Source organism: Battus philenor, unplaced genomic scaffold (assembly GCF_028537555.1).
Source record: "Battus philenor isolate CCGP_79_NKW_IND1 unplaced genomic scaffold, ilBatPhil1.0.hap1 SCAF_7, whole genome shotgun sequence".
NCBI lineage: Eukaryota > Metazoa > Arthropoda > Insecta > Lepidoptera > Papilionidae > Battus > Battus philenor.
Genome location: NW_027181737.1, coordinates 3,278,801 through 3,296,794, shown reverse-complemented (window position 1 = coordinate 3,296,794; position 17,994 = coordinate 3,278,801). Strand labels below are relative to the sequence as shown.

General features: G+C 30.4%; 1 protein-coding gene across 1 annotated transcript in view; it reads left to right on the top strand.

Annotated features, from left to right (window-relative positions):
- The first annotated feature begins 3,291 nt into the window (after positions 1-3,291).
- LOC137930811 (uncharacterized) overlaps positions 3,292-17,994 on the top strand; it is a 152,998-nt gene continuing 138,295 nt past the window's right edge. The window contains exon 1 of the mRNA XM_068774124.1: positions 3,292-3,766. Coding sequence (XP_068630225.1) covers positions 3,556-3,766 — 211 coding nt within the window. The 5' untranslated portion in view covers positions 3,292-3,555. The remainder of the gene's footprint in view (positions 3,767-17,994) is intronic.

Sequence of the window (17,994 nt, the reverse complement as noted above, 5' to 3'; positions counted from 1 at the left end):
TCTGGCCATGCCATATGTTATTGTCAGGGGAACTCCCCAAGATTAATCTTTACAAATAAATAAAATTGAAATGTCTGTAATATTAAAATAACCACTCTTTACCAGATGTAGAAATATGGTACATATATCTAAATTACATTTTTTTAAATTTTTGTCTATCTGTGGCTAATCTCTGAAACGGCTGGACCGAGTTTTACGGGACTTGTACTGGCAGGTAGCTAATATAATGCTGATTAAGTAACTTGGGCTGATTTTATTTTAGAAATATTCTTAAATGAAAAAAACAAAATATATTATTTTGTCAAATTCCACACAGACGAAGTTGCGAGCACAGCTAGTTTATTACAGAGCTTCAGCATTCTGCCATAAGAAACTCTGATAAGCTATCAATGGCAATGGGTACACAGCATTTGTCTAATTTAAAAAATAATACCTTCAAACAACGCCCCATTTTAAAAGTGTAATGCTGTACCTTTTCTGTCGAGTGGGATATACACATGAAAATGATACGAAATGATTGGTTACAGGTGTATTGGCTTTAAAGAGATGAATGTTTAGCTCATTAATTAGCATATATAAAGCATATACATCTATTTGAAATCAATCTGTATAAAGTGATCATTTTGAACTCGGCGATAAATATTGCACATCGACCTTTGGAAAGAGACAATCGGCTAATTTCGGCATTGTAGAGCGTTATCTCTTTCGCACGAAATACGATTGACAATACGTCATATAGAGAGTATGGGACAGAGATAATGCTCTATGAAGCCGAAATTAGCCGATTGTCTTTTTCCAAAAGTCGATGTGCAATATTTATCGCCGGGTACTATATGATATGTCAATTTATTTATTATATTGAAATGCGACTGGCCAAAGTTTTGTAATAGTACAGAATTTGGTAAAAAGGGTAGATAGTAAATAAATATTAATTTTAAATTTGGAAATGCCGATTATTGCATAATATTTTTGAAACCGTTCAATTTTTGATATAATGTACAAAACGATAATTGTTAGCAAATGCATAAAATATATTCACTGTTTTAAAGCTTATATATTTATATTAATCATCAATATAACTAATCATCTTGTATAAAAATACATGATAAGCTTTGAGTGATATATGTGTTTTGTTAAGCAAAGGTAGGAATAAATTTTATTTTTGGAAAATTATATCTATTAGATATTACGAAAGATGAAGCGGTGGTTGCAAAAGTTGTAAGATATTGTGATCCTAACTATATCTTTTTGAATGTTTGACATTAATTCAGAATGTGTTTTCGGGTAGTTACAGAAGATGGGCCTTGAAGTATCCCCATAAAAATTACAACAGAGACAAGTCTGGACTTCGTATTTATTCCAGATTTAGTTATTTTGGCCACATGGCCGGAAGACAACCAAATTACTTCGACAAACTGGCTGTAGGGTAAGTAAAATGTAAGGAAAGCAGAGGAAAATATGGCGTAGTAAGACTTTGTTATTGATTCCTAGTTGTTTCAAGATGGGCGACAAATGAATAAATGATTGAAAACAAATGAAGAATATTCAATAAATTTTATATTTTCTCTATCTTGGCAATTTTGAATCGGTACAAAAAATCAAAAGAATATTTCACAGTTAACTACGCAGTAAGCCAATGCATGTATACGGCATTTGATTTGGCACGTCGGATGTTCGTTTATTCACAAAATCAGTTTTAATTACTTTATATATCATCACGTCGGAACTTCTGTGCATAGAATTGTGTGTAGAAATTCTTAGGTGTGGCGTAAGTCGTCCGTATGTTATGAAAACATTTAACTGTGAGCCGTGGATAGGTTTATTGTAGGGGTTTTCTTACGAGATCGAATCATGAATGTAGAAATCTTTAGACTAAGGTAAGGAGCCGAATTACCTCAGGGGATTGGCAAGCTATAGTGACTAAGCGGGCCGCAATGCGCATGGAACAGATGGCTTCTTGGGCCTTAAAATTCTAGAGTAGTACAGCTATCGAGTTCAAATTAAAAATATCTTTATTCAAGTAGTCATTTACATACGCTTTTCGAATCGTCGATTATTTTAACATTATAAGCAGTAAGCTACAACCAGCTCCGGGAGCTGATATGTTGAGAAGAATCTAGCAGAAACACAACAGTTGCTCCTTTATATGAAATTTAACAAATTTTCAGGGGCATCATATAATATTAATCATGTGAACAACGAACCAAGTTTCACGATTTCGATCAATTTAATACTTTTGAATGCTATGTATAATGAGATTTATTTAAAAATACATTTTTCATTTTATATTTAAAATTATGAAACGAAAGATCTAAGATATCGTGTGGAACTTCATTATATATGCGTAAACCTTATTTTTATTTAATTTATTTATCATGTGTTTGTCATTATTTTTCATGCAAGATTTCAAAATAGATATTTATAAAAATATATATCGCAGCAACCGTTAAAAGACCATTTTATTTCAAAACATCTCTCAGGAAATCTCTGGCTTTTAAATAACTTTATTTTAAAGTTACCAAAAACCCGTAGGGCTCTTTTATGTTAAATAAATATAGAATTAATATCAGCAGCAGTATCGTATAATACAATACCTTAACAGAAAACGCTATGAAAATAACTAATATATATATATATATATATATATATATATATATATATATATATATATATATATATATAATTTCCATTCAGGATAGTTGCCAGGTGTTTTTAGGTGCCAATCATCATTATCGCACTACATAGGATGTCACATACTGGACCCTAGATCTTCCCCACAGATTTTCAACAGCTACGGCTGGAAAAGGCGTGCATCATCTTTCAATTTTCTTTACGAGATCATTTGTCTACCTTGTGGGTATCAGTTCTAAGCCGCAGCAGCCATTTGTTTTTTTTTACCTTGTATCTAGGTGATAGAGCACAGAGGACGCTTATTCTAAAATTTCTTTTGAAGTAGCGACGATCCATATCTACCTGTGGAGTCTCGGCTTGGACCGCTATTTAATACAATCTCATCGACTTATGAGTACCCAAGCTTTTTAAATTCCTTGGGCGGACGCTCAATAGAGCTTGGCCATCTGTTCTGCATGCTATGTGGCCTACACACTCCTAATAATAATATACAATTTAAACCTTTATTATTGGAGACTGCGCTGATAACTTATCTAACTTAATAACAGTTGTAGCAGCCGGTGAGTTTTGATATCTCGCGTCCATTGATTGGAAGCCTGCGTATGCGCATTGGAGGGGGTCGCTCCCACTAATCGTTCAGTACCTTCGCCGTCGTGGCAAACGAAGCACGTATCGACGTGAATTCTGTTTTGAAAGCGATCGAAAGCTATTACGCTCCCGTTCCTGTGAATTTATATCTAATTTGTAACGTCTATGCAATTATTGCAGTATGTTTAAATGTGAACGTGTTATTTCGTACAATGTTTATGTGGTTACATATTTGTGTTATTGAATAAACGTGATCAACAGTTGCAATAAGCGAAAATGTGACTGTTTGTTATTACAAGTTTATACCGTCGATCTCTGATCGAAAAATGGCTTTTAATGACACCTCATAAAATATTAATGTTTACTAAAATGCGGGAGTTTTTAAGGATCACTTTAATATGTGTTTGTGCTGTTCTATTGGTGGTGCACGATGGGAGATGCGATGACGATGTGATATCATCTGAAGTGAACGTGGAATCGGAAGCCATCAGCACCAGATCTGATGATGCTGAACAGAGGAAGGAAAGCAAAGGCAGTTTTATACCAGGTCAGACTCAAATCTTTTAATATTTATGCTTCGCATTATCGTCGACTCTATGGCTTAAATTCTTGATTACATATAGAAATTTATCCTGATTATTACTGCGCATTTTTAGTGTTTTTATCCCTCCTTGTCCCTTAATATTATTAATTATAATCATCATCATTGTCGTAGAACGTCTATTGACATGGACTTCCGCCTTAGTTTTAATAAGACCAGTTGGAAGCGGCATGCATCTAGCGTCTTCTTAACTAGGTCAGCCCACCTTATGGGTGGATGACATTCTACACTGCGTTTGCCTGTTCTTGGTCTCCACATCAGAAGTATAAGGCCATAAGGCGCTATATGGCGAACACATGATTTTTACATTTCTATATAGAATCTAGCTCAGCTGTTATATCTATTGAATAAGAGTTTTGAAACTTTATTACCTTAAGTTTGTAGCTTGTATATTATAAATTTATTACTATTTTAAATTAATTACTCAACTTGCTTCGAATTTACAATCTACATATAAGAGATTTCCACATACGTACTCACTTATTATGATATCCTGAACCATAAGATTTAGACATTTTAAATTTGGTAGAAATATTCATTTTGCTGAGTCGAAGTCATTTAAGAGTGAATTCTACTAAATTTCGCCCGCAGGAGGGATTTTGGGAGACAGGTTAAAAATAAATCTCTTTACTCCCTTTATTTTTAGGTAACATAATATGTATTTATGTCTTATTTTTATCTATTTTTGATTTTATTACTAAATTTTGTACGTGCACTTTTTAAGTAGAGTTTAAAGTTTGTGTAAATGTAAAATGTTAGTTTGAAAGATATTTTTATATGTCTCTACAAAGGATGGATGCAAAATTTGACAGATTGATTATTTCGTAGGAATAATTATTTAAAATTTTATTGATTTTTTCGATAAATTGTAGAACATCACTAAGGCACGTTGCATAATTTCCATTCTAGTATAATATCCGGTAATATTTATTACGTCGTGTATCTGAGAAATCGTAAAAGGAATCTATAAAATACCAACATATCGTTTTATTAAAGAAGCCACCTGCGTATAGTTTCTGGGCAATGGCGACCGGATATGTACGCGTAACCGGAAAAGAAAATCGTAATAAGTAATCCGGTGTTTATGTGGAAGTGTTTATTACATCGGCCAGTTATATTTAAGGAAGGTTGTCTGACAATAGATAACTTACCTAGTTAAAATTTAATACCAGTAAAATAAAGGACAAGTAGGGCTTTTGTATTAAGAAGCAGAGGTTTTTATTCTAATTTACTACTATACATTATCTGTTAAATCTTAGCAAGAAACGTAAATATTTTTTGCAATAAAATATAACTGCATTTAATAACGGTGTTTTTTATGTAACGTAGACTATAAAAAACGATGAATCGCTTTTATTGGACATACGGTGAAGTAGTCACAAAAATGTAGCACCGATTAAATTTCGAAAATATATTTAATCTGAATCATTATTTTATCCACCCACGTAACCACATTGCTTACAGAATAATATATTTAAATTCCGAATAATTAAATAATGATATTGATTGTTTTTATTGTTTTATTGCTGGCAATTACACTTTGAGTCATCATAATAATTATTGCTACGAAGTGCAAACTTATTGTTTAATTCTTTAGCGATGACATCTAACCTTACTTCTGTTGACCAATTTAGAATTTATTTATTTTTTATAGAATGAAGAAGAATTGAATAGAATATATATAATTTACTTAGCACAGTAATTAGGGTGTGTGGTTTTTGATCGAAGATCGATTTTGCACTTAAATGTTTATAAACGATGAAAATAATGATCGTGAGGTAACTTGAATATTCTAGAACAAAAAATGCAAAAGGTTACTGACCAAAATGTATTTTATTCGTTTAGGTATGGTGTTAATTTCTTTTCAATGTAAATTTTAAGTTTTAATCATTTATGTTCGATTTTCTGCGTTCAGAAATTTGAAGTATGTTGATTTTTTAATCTATTAATAAAACCATAAAGTTCTTTTAAGCAAATTTTAGCAATGTTTTGTCTAAGAGTTACGTTAAAAAGTCTAAATGAGGTTGAATAATTAATTAGTAATTCAACGAGCCCAACAAGACCGTTATTGGAATAGATTTCGTAACGTCTTGTGGACCTACATTCTATTTTAGCATAGTTGTATCGAATTGCGCATACACATTGCCATTCCTTAGCCAAACAAACCTGTAATTACAATACAAAAACCCTTGAAACGTTATGTACATTATGTAAATAACTTCGTTTCTTTTTTACGAGACAGACCGAATCTAGGTGTCGTCTGATTTTGTATTCATTTAATGTTCCATGTGTAAAACAAAACTATATAAATAAGTTGTTTTGTTGTTATATTGTGTGTAGTAACTTTTTAATTAATGCTATAAAGTTATCCATAAAATGTTTTATTTGAATTTCTTATCGATCGATAAGTTGAAAATTAATTTTATTTTGTAAATGGTGACTTCGACTGGCATCTTTATTTTTTATCATGCTATAAATCAAACGAAACTCCTAAATGTCTATGTCGCCATTTTTGTTTTATTAAACATATGTTTGTTAGCTTTCGACATTTAAATTCTGTAATGAATTTCGTCCACTTAAATGTATTATTTGTTTTGAATATTAATAAATGTAATAAATAAAAATTATATATCATAGGTTAATTAACAAATGAATAAAAATAATATAATGGTATTTAATGACTATTTTTTTAAATGTACTTTACGTAATAATATGCATTTATAACATTTTCTCTTTCTATATAAAAAAATTGTGATGTACTTATAATTATTACCAGAAATAAAAATAAGCTTATTTCACTTTTCTCTGGACCATATAAAATTATTAACATTTCTTTCACTACGGTACGGTTTTAAAATACATTTGCGTGTAATGTCTCTGGATTATCATGCGATCTATTTAAACATAATTAAAGAAAAACTCGTAAAAACTTTCTATTAAAGAGTAAAGCATTTTTTCGAAATTGCTGAAATATGTACAATGTTAAAATACGTATCAGTAATATTAAATTTATGGATGTAATCATAAAGATCTCTGAACTAATTTCTTGCGGGCTCTTTTCAGATCAGGACTCCTTTAGAGGCTTTGTGTTATAAAGTATAAAGTAAGCTATTTTTGGGAACTATACTTTAGTCTAGTTTTAGACAATAAAGTAACATAATACTCCTACGATTCTGCTCATGAAGTACAAGCGCCCGCCGCATTCTCGATTTAGACCGTGCAATATTGCTGGAGAAGTCCACCCGGTTCTTAAATCGCCTAGGTAGACTTCATGTTGTCCACCTCTAAAAGCTCCCTAGGGAGGACTTGATTTTTGCTGGCTATATTCTTTAAGCATTCCGACTCAAAGATATTAAAGAGGACAAAACTTTGCCAATTCTTAGAGATGATTGTAATTACAAATATTAACTACATCATGTAAAATTCTATATTTTTTTCAATTAAAATGTTGATGTTATATATGAAATATTCATATATATCGATACATCACGATATTTTTGGGATCATATGATTTAAAAACATAAAACTTGGTAATATTTTTGGTAAATGGAGTGTTCAGAGTGTGTTCATTATGGGTATAAACCATGATGTTTATTCTAAACAATGTATATTTTTATACTTTGGCTCTGTATAATATAACTTTGCCTTGCTAAGCGGTGGACTCTAGGTAAAATATATGTATGTATGTCATGTGTTCGATTTTAAACGATCTCGTGAATTTTATTCGTAGACAGTGACATAACCGAGCCAGTATTTAACGAATATGATTCGAGTGTTGTGTAAACGATCGTTGGCTCGGTGTACGGTTACCGCTTCACCTGCCTTGCGCAAGCCCGCGCGAAAACATTAGCATTACAAAGCCTGGTGGTTACCGGAGAGCGCTGCGGACAATGTGCCTCTTATACTGACGCCGCAACATTACTTATGTTGGTATGTTAATTACAAATAGGTCAGTGCACCGGTTCATTCATTATACACGACGTGAACTCATGATGCAAATATGACAAAGATTTTTTTAAAATTTTTAGAATTTACAAAAACAATTTGAAAAATCAGCCTTCTGATTTAGTATTCACGTGTAAAAAAAATGAATTACGTAAAAAACGATGGGAATTGATATTTGCGACTGTAGGTAATAATAAATAGGTAATTATGTAGTATTGTCACTGCTCTCAAACAATTTAGAGGATAAACAGCAGCGTCCTTTGCGTAAGAATTTAAATTTAACTTAAATTTGGCGAAATGTAGCCACTCTCTTACTTAATAGTTAACTACAGAAAATTAATTATTGCTATTCAAATAATTAACATTTTTTACCTCATTTTGTAAGGAAATGTTACTTTAATAGTTTACTTTTAGTATTTTTTGCTTATATTATTACTTCATACAAAGTTTAAAAATTACGTAACAATAGATACTTTCGATAAATTTCTATATATTTCAAAAATAAGTGATTAAAAATATAGTGGAAATGACGACCATTAATCTGCTCTTGGCTTTTGTAGAAGGTTGCTCCATAAACTATAAGATTGATATAAAAACCTTATGATATATACAAAGTACTCATAGTAATAAACCAACATCATAATTAAAATGTTTTTCTCTGACATTCCAGAAGAGTGAGATATAAAGCATCTTTATTAGTAACCTGATCATCTGTCTCTTTTGTTCACTACAATCAATAATTGCATATATTCAATAATATGCTGTTTACTGAGACATTATTTGAAGGTCTTTTCCCGGTCAAGACTTTATATAAAATCAGTTATGCTATTCAAGGATAGTATGGTCAAGTTTTATAAACCACCTTTGAACATGTACTGAAATCTGATCTCTGATATGACATATATACAACATGTATTACAAATCTGGATATAGATAGGATAGCTCATTTTTAGCCAATTAATGTAACGTACATTCTTTTCAAAAAATAATAACTTAATGGTAATATAGTATGAAAAGGCGTTTCCAAAATTTGAATCTTACGCATTAAAATTAATTATTTTATACTATCTGTGCGTGCAGACTTCATACTGCCATAAGTTAACATATTTAAGAGTGATCACTTTGTACAAGATAATTGTAAATGTATATAAAATCGTACAAATAAGTTAGGCTTTGAAACATTGTATATTCCTTTAAAGCCTCTACAATTATAAGCAATCTCCCTGTACATGTGTTATATAAATAAAAATGAATAGTCAAATATGTTGGTAAGCGTAAAACTCAAGAATTGGTCAACCAATTCGGCATTTATTTTCTATTTTCGTTAAGCTACGAAAAAGTTTTAATAGAAAGGAAAAATGTAAAAATTGCGCTGAAAATAGTAAAAATACCACTTTTTGTCAAGATAAACCACAGAGTGAATTATAATATATTATTAATATTTTTTTATTAGATTATATAAAATATAATCCTTTGCAGTCAAATAAATGAGCTCAATTAAAACCAGAAAAGGCGTGTTCGAAAGTAAACACAAAATAACGTGTACCATAAAGGTTGATAATGAAAATATAATTCTTCTTTGTTATTAGTAAAATAAATCTATAAATAAAGTCATCATTGGAACCGCAACACATTCTTTTTTTAATAACTTTTTGGCGGCATGTCAGCAATTTTTGACATAACGAAATCTTACAAAAACGATAGTTTTAAAAAGGTATGGTGAGATAATACATGGAATTTTTTCGAGTTTTTCAAGTTGATATAATACTATAAAAATGTAAAAGTAAATGTTACGCTACTATCATTAACTCATTTAATGAGAAATATCGTTAAGTCACGCGTAGATTGCGTGCAGTTATGTCTAAAGCCGTTATGGAGGAATTTATTGTCAATAATCAAGTAATATTTTTAAAAATAATATTTCGACGTAAAAATCATTTAATAATAATGTTACGTTGGATAGCGGTTTTAGATTAAAAAGCTTATTTAAACGGTATTATCAATGAAATTATAAATAAAGTAATTAAAAAAATATGTAGTAAAATAAATCGTTTTTATGAAAATTATTCAACTTCTTATATAACTGGTATACAGTACATATCCATGCAATCGTATGTCAATTTTATATTCAATATTTTAACGAATAAATTTTTAACGAATTGCGTATCCATTTTGTTACTTATTTTGAGACTTAAGACTGAAATCGATTCTTTTGTCTGTTAATAAGTTTACAAATAGTAGGGTCAAATTTTATTATTTTGACAGTTAACTATAATGCTACTGAAACCGCTATACCGCGCCTTAGTGAAGCGCGGCGAGGCGGGGGGCGAAGAACAGATTGCTTGAGCCGATACTCTACCCGTCTCGCCTCGCGCATACATATATATACATACACATATATATTTACACACATATATACATACATATATATTTATATATATATATATTTATATATATAAATACTATAATACTATCGTATATTTCGTGAAATCAATACAGAAATGAATTGATATACACCATTTATGTTCCATTGAAATCAAATGTCAACTATATCAATTGCAAGGTTCTAATTTATTAGATCTTCTCTTATGTTAGAGCATCATAAGCGCCTTTTCGGATACTAATCCATATCGATCTTCAGATTACGCCTTAGTATGACGACAACAAATATTACACAAGAATTAGCAATTCGTGCTTATTTTGTACGACTATGTCGAGATTAAATACTTATTATTAAACTGTCATTATTGACAGATCATTGTTCTTTTTTTTAAATATGTACATTGTCGTATCTTTACGTTACAAACGTTTCAATATTGTTTTTATTTGAGAAAATATATGTATAAATGCTTACTTATGACAATTCATGGCAATTATACATGCGATAGAAACGGTCATAATACAGTTTTGATTGCTATCAAACGATTTTACAATAAAATAAAGTTTACGCGGTTAGTTAATTATCAATTCTAATGGAGTTTTATGTTTTCATTTTAAAACTTTTTAAATGGTATTTTTATTATTGAAGTTATTGCCCTGATGACCTATATTTCAAAATGCTTTACGAAAAAAAAATAACGTCTGGATATGAATGGTTGTAGATTTATTACGTGTTACTTGCAACACTTCTACCGACATGAAGGCCGTACTATCAAATCTTAATCTCTCTTAATTTTTAATCTTCTAGTTTCATAACGTCCTATTCGTTTTGGTTTGTGGCTGTAATGCGGGGTTGCTATATAATTTAGGTTAATTTTTTATATTACTTTGATAATTAAATTGATCGTATTGCTGCGAATTATAATTCGCAGCAATACGATCAAATTATACTTATTGAAAAAACATATAAATGAAAGCAGAAAATAAGTGTATTGTATTTAAATATATTAAAACGTGAACATGTTTATTATTATTTTTTAATAATAGGTGTTTGGTTTTTTTAATAATTTGTTTATTAATAGGTGAAAGAATTTATTATAAATTCTTTCAAATTCTTGATAGTTAATATTGCTTGATGTTTGAATTTCATGTAAATATATTTTTTTAAATATAGTGTATATTTATTGAGAGCCACAAATAATCCTTTAAAGGACCGCATTTGGCTCGCGAGCCGTAGTATTGGGCATTTTTTTAATGTAACTCAATTGTAATAATGCAAAGTCATATGTTAATTAATTAGATCATTTATACGCATATTGTAATATGGGTTGTTAGTTTTATTAGCCCATTAATGCAATGACAATGACAGGTGCTATCAAATTAGAAAAGTTTCCTTAAGCACTATTGTTTGTCACCAAATATAGAAACTTCCGTAATGCTTATCTAGGTGACATCTGTCTAGATGCGCGTATAATGCACACAATCACTTTAAACAAGAGTGTATGTGTTTCATGCAGCATAAATATGCACTAATTGTATAAATAAAAGGTGAAGATCTAAAATTTTAGAGATATAGCACTACCAATACTGCTGTACCGCGCCTTAGGTGCGTACGCGGCGACAGGGGAGTGGGCGGATATCGGCCGCGCTTTAACAGCGGCGCTTATGACCTTTATTCCTAGATCCCCACCTCACTGTATTTCTGCAACAAATTCTAGCATACACGAGATTTGATATTTAAATGCATAGTGTTCTAAAGTTATTTTTATGATAAGTAATAGTGGAAGTAACTTCTATGAATTATTTCTAGATAAAATATCATAAGAAACTATTTATGTTGTCTTTGTTTATGTAGTTCAATCGAAAAAAAAAAATAGTTAAAAAATTTTATGTCAAATTTAGCTGTTTCTCTTTCAGAACTATATTTATTTCACAAATCAATTGCAGCGTCAGTTTTAAATGTTAAAACATTTTATCTCTTGTCAATCATTAGATGTTTTTGGCATTTGGCGGCCATGATTGGAAGACGCATGTTAGATTCATTCGCTACAATCAGTTTCCTATTGTTGTACGTTAAGGGATACCTTCACACGTCCGAATCGTATACCGATCGGTTCCAGTCCCGTGTGAAAGTTGCATCACACGCCTGCAATGGGTTTTCATGGCCTTGTATATCGGCGGTTTGCGCAATTCGTTTATCCGTTTTTATTCTTTCTTGTGTTTTGCTTTCGATGTTTTAACAAAAATGATTTTTAGGTTACTTTTATTTTTTATATTTTATATAGATATTAAAATGGTAACTTACACTGTTGTCTTATTAACCAAATCAGCGTTTTAGAAAGAATCTCGCTTAAGTAACTTAGTTTGAAGGTTCCTACAGAATACTTTGCGACAGAAACCTTCTCTCAAGCTGTCACTCAATCCAAAATTCCAACTTTAGGGTACAAAAAAAGGACGAACCTCGACTTGGTTAATTGCTATTCCCTGTCTAACATTACTGTCATTCCGAAAAGCGAGCAACGAGAAAAAAGCGGCGAAAGGAGCGGCACTAGAGTTAGTGACGTTAATATATAATATGAAGATATTGTGTTAGTATGTCATCCATAGCGTAATGAACGATAGTGTTCTAGAGCGACCATGAAATTAGTTACTGCAAAGAAGTCTATAACAAGTGAACAACCGTCTCACTTATCTATATAGATAACATTCTTCATTTAAAAATCAATTTAAAAGAGCCTAAAGCTTAAAGGTTTAAGGATTTTTTTTATTTCTAGTACCGTCTGATAGATAAGAATACATTTAATGATATGACAGTAGTGTACGAATAAATGCTTGTGCGTATTCGAAACGTCCGGTAGGTAAGCTCAGCGACAATAACCCAGCGCCGACGGCTCCATAGAGTCGGTGAAAACGCTCCCACACCCATTGTTCCGAGAGGAAATGCCATATCCATTGTGTATTTTGTACTCGCGTCCATACAAACACGAAAAATCAACTCGTGCGCATACTCCGTGTGCATTTGTTCACACACTAACGACCCCTGTATTAGTGCGTTGGCAGTTCATTCAATATTAACCTATGTAAGTATTTATTCCGAAGTTATATTATACGATCAACTTCGTTTCAGCATTTTTGTATATAGTCAATTTTTAAAGTACATAAATAAGTCCAAATCTCAAGTTAAATTCAAGTTGCTTACTTCTAATATCTGGCACACTAGGTCAACTGAAGACTGGCTGTGTAAGACCAATGATCATGGCGATTGAAAAAGGATCACGCGATATTTGAAACAATATGCACTTGGACTGACACTCGAAATACGTTAAATATTCCAACTGAAAGTGCTATAGAGAAAAGTTATTTATTTATGATTCATTTAAAATGTTTCAGAGTTATGTAACAATGGTTCTCGAAGGTGTCAAGGGTTTAGTCATATTTTTTTACACAGTCTAAATAAATCATATTCACGTGCACGAAAGCCATGACATAAATCAACAAGACAATGTGCAATTTACCAACGTGTCATATGATTCCACCGATAAATTACGTCGTTAAATAAAACATATATAAACTCATTGCACTTTATTTAACATACTCTTCTAAATACAACGCTATCCGTAAATATACATAATATTAACTTATTATTAACTTTAGAAGATATTTATTATTGGCCGTCTCACGCTCGCACTGTCTTTTGTGTGTGAAATTTCATAAAATCTATTATCATTAAATAAATTTCAAGTATCTAATAAAGTTTTGGAATGAATTGGTCTTGCTTGTAGATTAAAGATATAATTGTTCACGAAAGTTCGTCCGATTTTGTTGGGGTCTCTTTCCAAATCACGGTGCGGTTGGAACCCTCTTATAATATGTTTAAATATATGCTAGTGTATAGCATTCAATAATAATATGTAACCACTTCAGTACGTATTGACAAATATGCAAGAAGAGTTCAACTTGATAGAAACAAGAGTCAAATATAGCTTCCTATAAGAGCATTCTTCAAATTAAAATACATGGATACGATTGTTTCAAAATAGTATTCTGAAATGAACCCACGATAAAATCAATAACTTTTTGTGTTCACTTTCCAAGATATCATTAATCCATTATTTAGAGCAATTCATTACCAAGTTTAATAATTTGTTATAATAATTACTAATCGGAATATTTTATGACTTTTTGTTACTTTATAAATTTACAGCATTATAATATAATCAGGAGAGACAGAATTTAATTTAAAATCATACACAGTTCCCAACAAGAGTTAATAATTATACGACGCCTAGAGAAATACGTGAGCGGCTTTCGTTAGGTCCTATTGGAAATCTTCGGGGAAGGTTTATATCCACTAGTGGGCGGACGTCTTACAGTTGAAATGATGACGATATTCATTTATATACATAGCAAGGCGAAAGTGTAACAGTGAACAAATGAATACGACAAATTCCGTCCGAAAATATTTAGTTTTATATCGAAACAATTAATTATGTTACATCTAAGAAACATCCGCCATGTTTTACATTTGTATTACATCGCTAATATTATTGGACTTTACATCAAGGTGATAAGGTTAATTTTAGTTTGAAAATAAAAATAAAATAAATTACGTTCCGTTGGCCGACTCTTTAAAAATCAAGATACGTTGCGTAAATAATAAATATGTGCGAGTTGTTACGAAAATATTCACTATGCTGTATGTAATAAGAACTGTGTTGCAATCGTCGGTGTACGGGATTAGACTGCCTCTAATTAGTTCAGCGTGGTCTGCATCAATTACAATCAGATTTTGATATTTTGCAATATCCTTAAATACACAACCCTGACGCAAAGAGAGCGTTGTACAACCCTAATATATCATGCCACAATTTTGCAATAATTTTACGTTTTTCTGTATATTTTGCAAAACTGTTGAAAATATAAGCAATAAAATAAAATATATCTAAAGTTATTCGAGGTACTGTTAATATTTATAAATATAATGTAACTTTTTTTAAAAACAATAATAGCTTAATAGTTGAGTTGAGTTTCATTCCCGGAACAGAAATTAGGTTAAACGTATTCGTATAGTACCTTCATTTGCCGTCTCAATGCATCGCACATTCTATCCAAAAATCTACGGTTACAGAAATAATAAAAAATGTAATAATAGTAAATTCGGATTATTACTTATTAAAATGTGTTATTGTATACTACAGGTTTATACAGACTTTATATTGCCAGAAGTCACCTAGTCAATTTTCATGGAGAAAACAAATCGTTAAATTAATTTTTATGTTAAATATTTTAAAATGTCCTTTACTTCCAAATGAGCTATGTGTTTACTCCTTTAAAGCTTTAACACCTACTTTCAATTACCATGTATAATATATACGATTATTGCACAAATGTTCCTCAATTAAAGAAGACCTGCGTTCCAACAATATGGACATCACATGTTTATCAAAAACATATTTATCTTAAACTAATTAATCTCGTAAACATGTAATATACGTTATTGCTTTTTATTGGAAATCTCAATAAACAACATCAATCTATGTTTTATTTGCGCGTTTTGAATATACGAAGGTGACTTTGCACGAAGATGGATGATAAAAAAACAAAGATTTTATTTACATAAAACCGTTCATATTAACCAGGGTGATTACATAACTTAAGTATCCACATTATAATATAATTTATTACCTTGAAAAGCATCACTTGTAATTTTAATCTAACCGAGAATAATTAAAGTTCATGTTCGCGCCATAATCAGCAGTGACATATTCCGCATTACAGATAATAAATGTTCTGAATATAACACTTTTAGAAATTACATATTTCCCGCGTATACCTGTAATTTAAAATAATAACTAATATTTTCTGTTATTTCAACTTATTGTTTATACTTAGTTGCAAGAAATAAAAAAAAATCATAAGTCCTCTTTGGTCGTTATTCATTTGTTTAAATTGTAAAAACATGAACTGTTGTAAATATGACAAGTTTTTTTTCTTACTCTATTAAGTATTATATGAACAACCAAATTGAATATCTTTTTTGAATCCATCTATTATTAGAAATAAATAGATTAAAAATGAAACTTAAATAACTATATCTCCATTTAAAAAATTACAAGATATTGACAAAGCACGTTTTGCCAATAGTAATAAATGTTTAATTATTTAATAAAACGGGTAATATTTACTTCCTAACTTTTTGGATTAGATTATGGAATGTAGGGAAATAAACTTATTATTCATTGGATTTATGTTTTAAAAAAATGTGTTTTAGGTTAACTTGTTTTGGTTGTCTGTCATTTAAAATAAAATTAAGCTTATTTTTTTTTGATTAATTTGTATTTGTATGTAATAATGTTATCTTCATTTGCAATCCTTAATAAATACTCGTCACTTCTGCAAAACACTTCTTTAAAAGTCAACAAATGCTTCATGCGTCTCAGTTTATTATTATATTTTATTATAATTCTGCATATATAATCAAATTCCTCAAGATATCTTAGACGTTCTTTGTATTAGTTATAAATCTAGAATTAAATGTATATAATTATATAAATCTTATTATAGCATTTAAGAATGTTAAGTTGATCGAAATGTGTGGACCTTGGTTTTTTGACTCATTTAAATGGTTGAAATACTAAATTACTTAAAAAGAGCAAATGTTATGTTTCTTTCCAGCTCTTCTCAGCAAATCAGCATTCCAATGGTAGCTTAATATTTATAATAATAAAATAATTGAGGTTTGATGATGTGTACTTCAAAAGACATATTTTAAATTAAAAAAAAATGCAATTACACCTTTAAACTTCTACACAAATATATACCGACTTCTTATTTTCTTATGTTCCGAACGTAGCCTTTCGCTAACCTCGTTTTAAACTGGAGTACATGTGTGTATATTGTTTTTAACCCGGTTGACTTGAAACAACTCCGAGTTGTCACAAATTGTCAGTCAGAAAACGCCTTAGGCAAAAAAAAAACGAAATTCTTTTGCGTTATTTTTGGTTGAATTTACATAATTTTGTTTTGAACCTTCGACCGGTTCAGGGTAAACTACTGCGCATTATTGTGTTCGTCGTCAAAAATAATATAATACGTAATATCTCAAAGGAGTGAATGTGTAGGTTATTTGGCAACAAAAATCTTTAAAGATTTTACTTCTATTTCCAATCACCCTCTACAAAGTAATCACTGTGAAACATGTTACAATTACAATTCTACAGGACACTAACTTCTTACAGTGCGAATTTTGAAAAACCTTTCTCTTACTACTTATTGATTTTGAAATACGGTGTATCATACATTCATTTACAGAAAACAAACTGTACATTCCCCTCTTTAAATCTTTTACGCGTATCAACAATCATCTGTATAAAAATAAATTGCAAAGATGGTAGTAAAACCTTTACCGTAAAGAAACTGAGTACGATTCACAAAAGAATGTACAACGAATCGATTTATATATATATGATATTATTAAACAATATTTCCTTTAGTTTAATAAGTCAGTAAAATGAACGGATCGACGAGCGGGCAAAGATCAGCATAGTTAGTACGCGGCTTGCATACGTATGGAGACAAATTCATCAGTGTATAATTCAAGAGGTACAATTCAATGGAATTCCGAAACGCCTTGTCGTTAAATTCTTACAAAGGCTTCGTTAGCGCACGCGTAAAATCTGTCTTTAAATGCGAACTTAACATTTTCGTGGAAAATTCCAGTAGATTTAACAATATTTACGTAATTTCGTTAATATTTCGGTTAGTTATAGGACACACATATTTTTTTAATTTAATTTATTATGTATTGCCAACAGAATCAACAATGTTATATACAAATAGCAAAAAAAAGA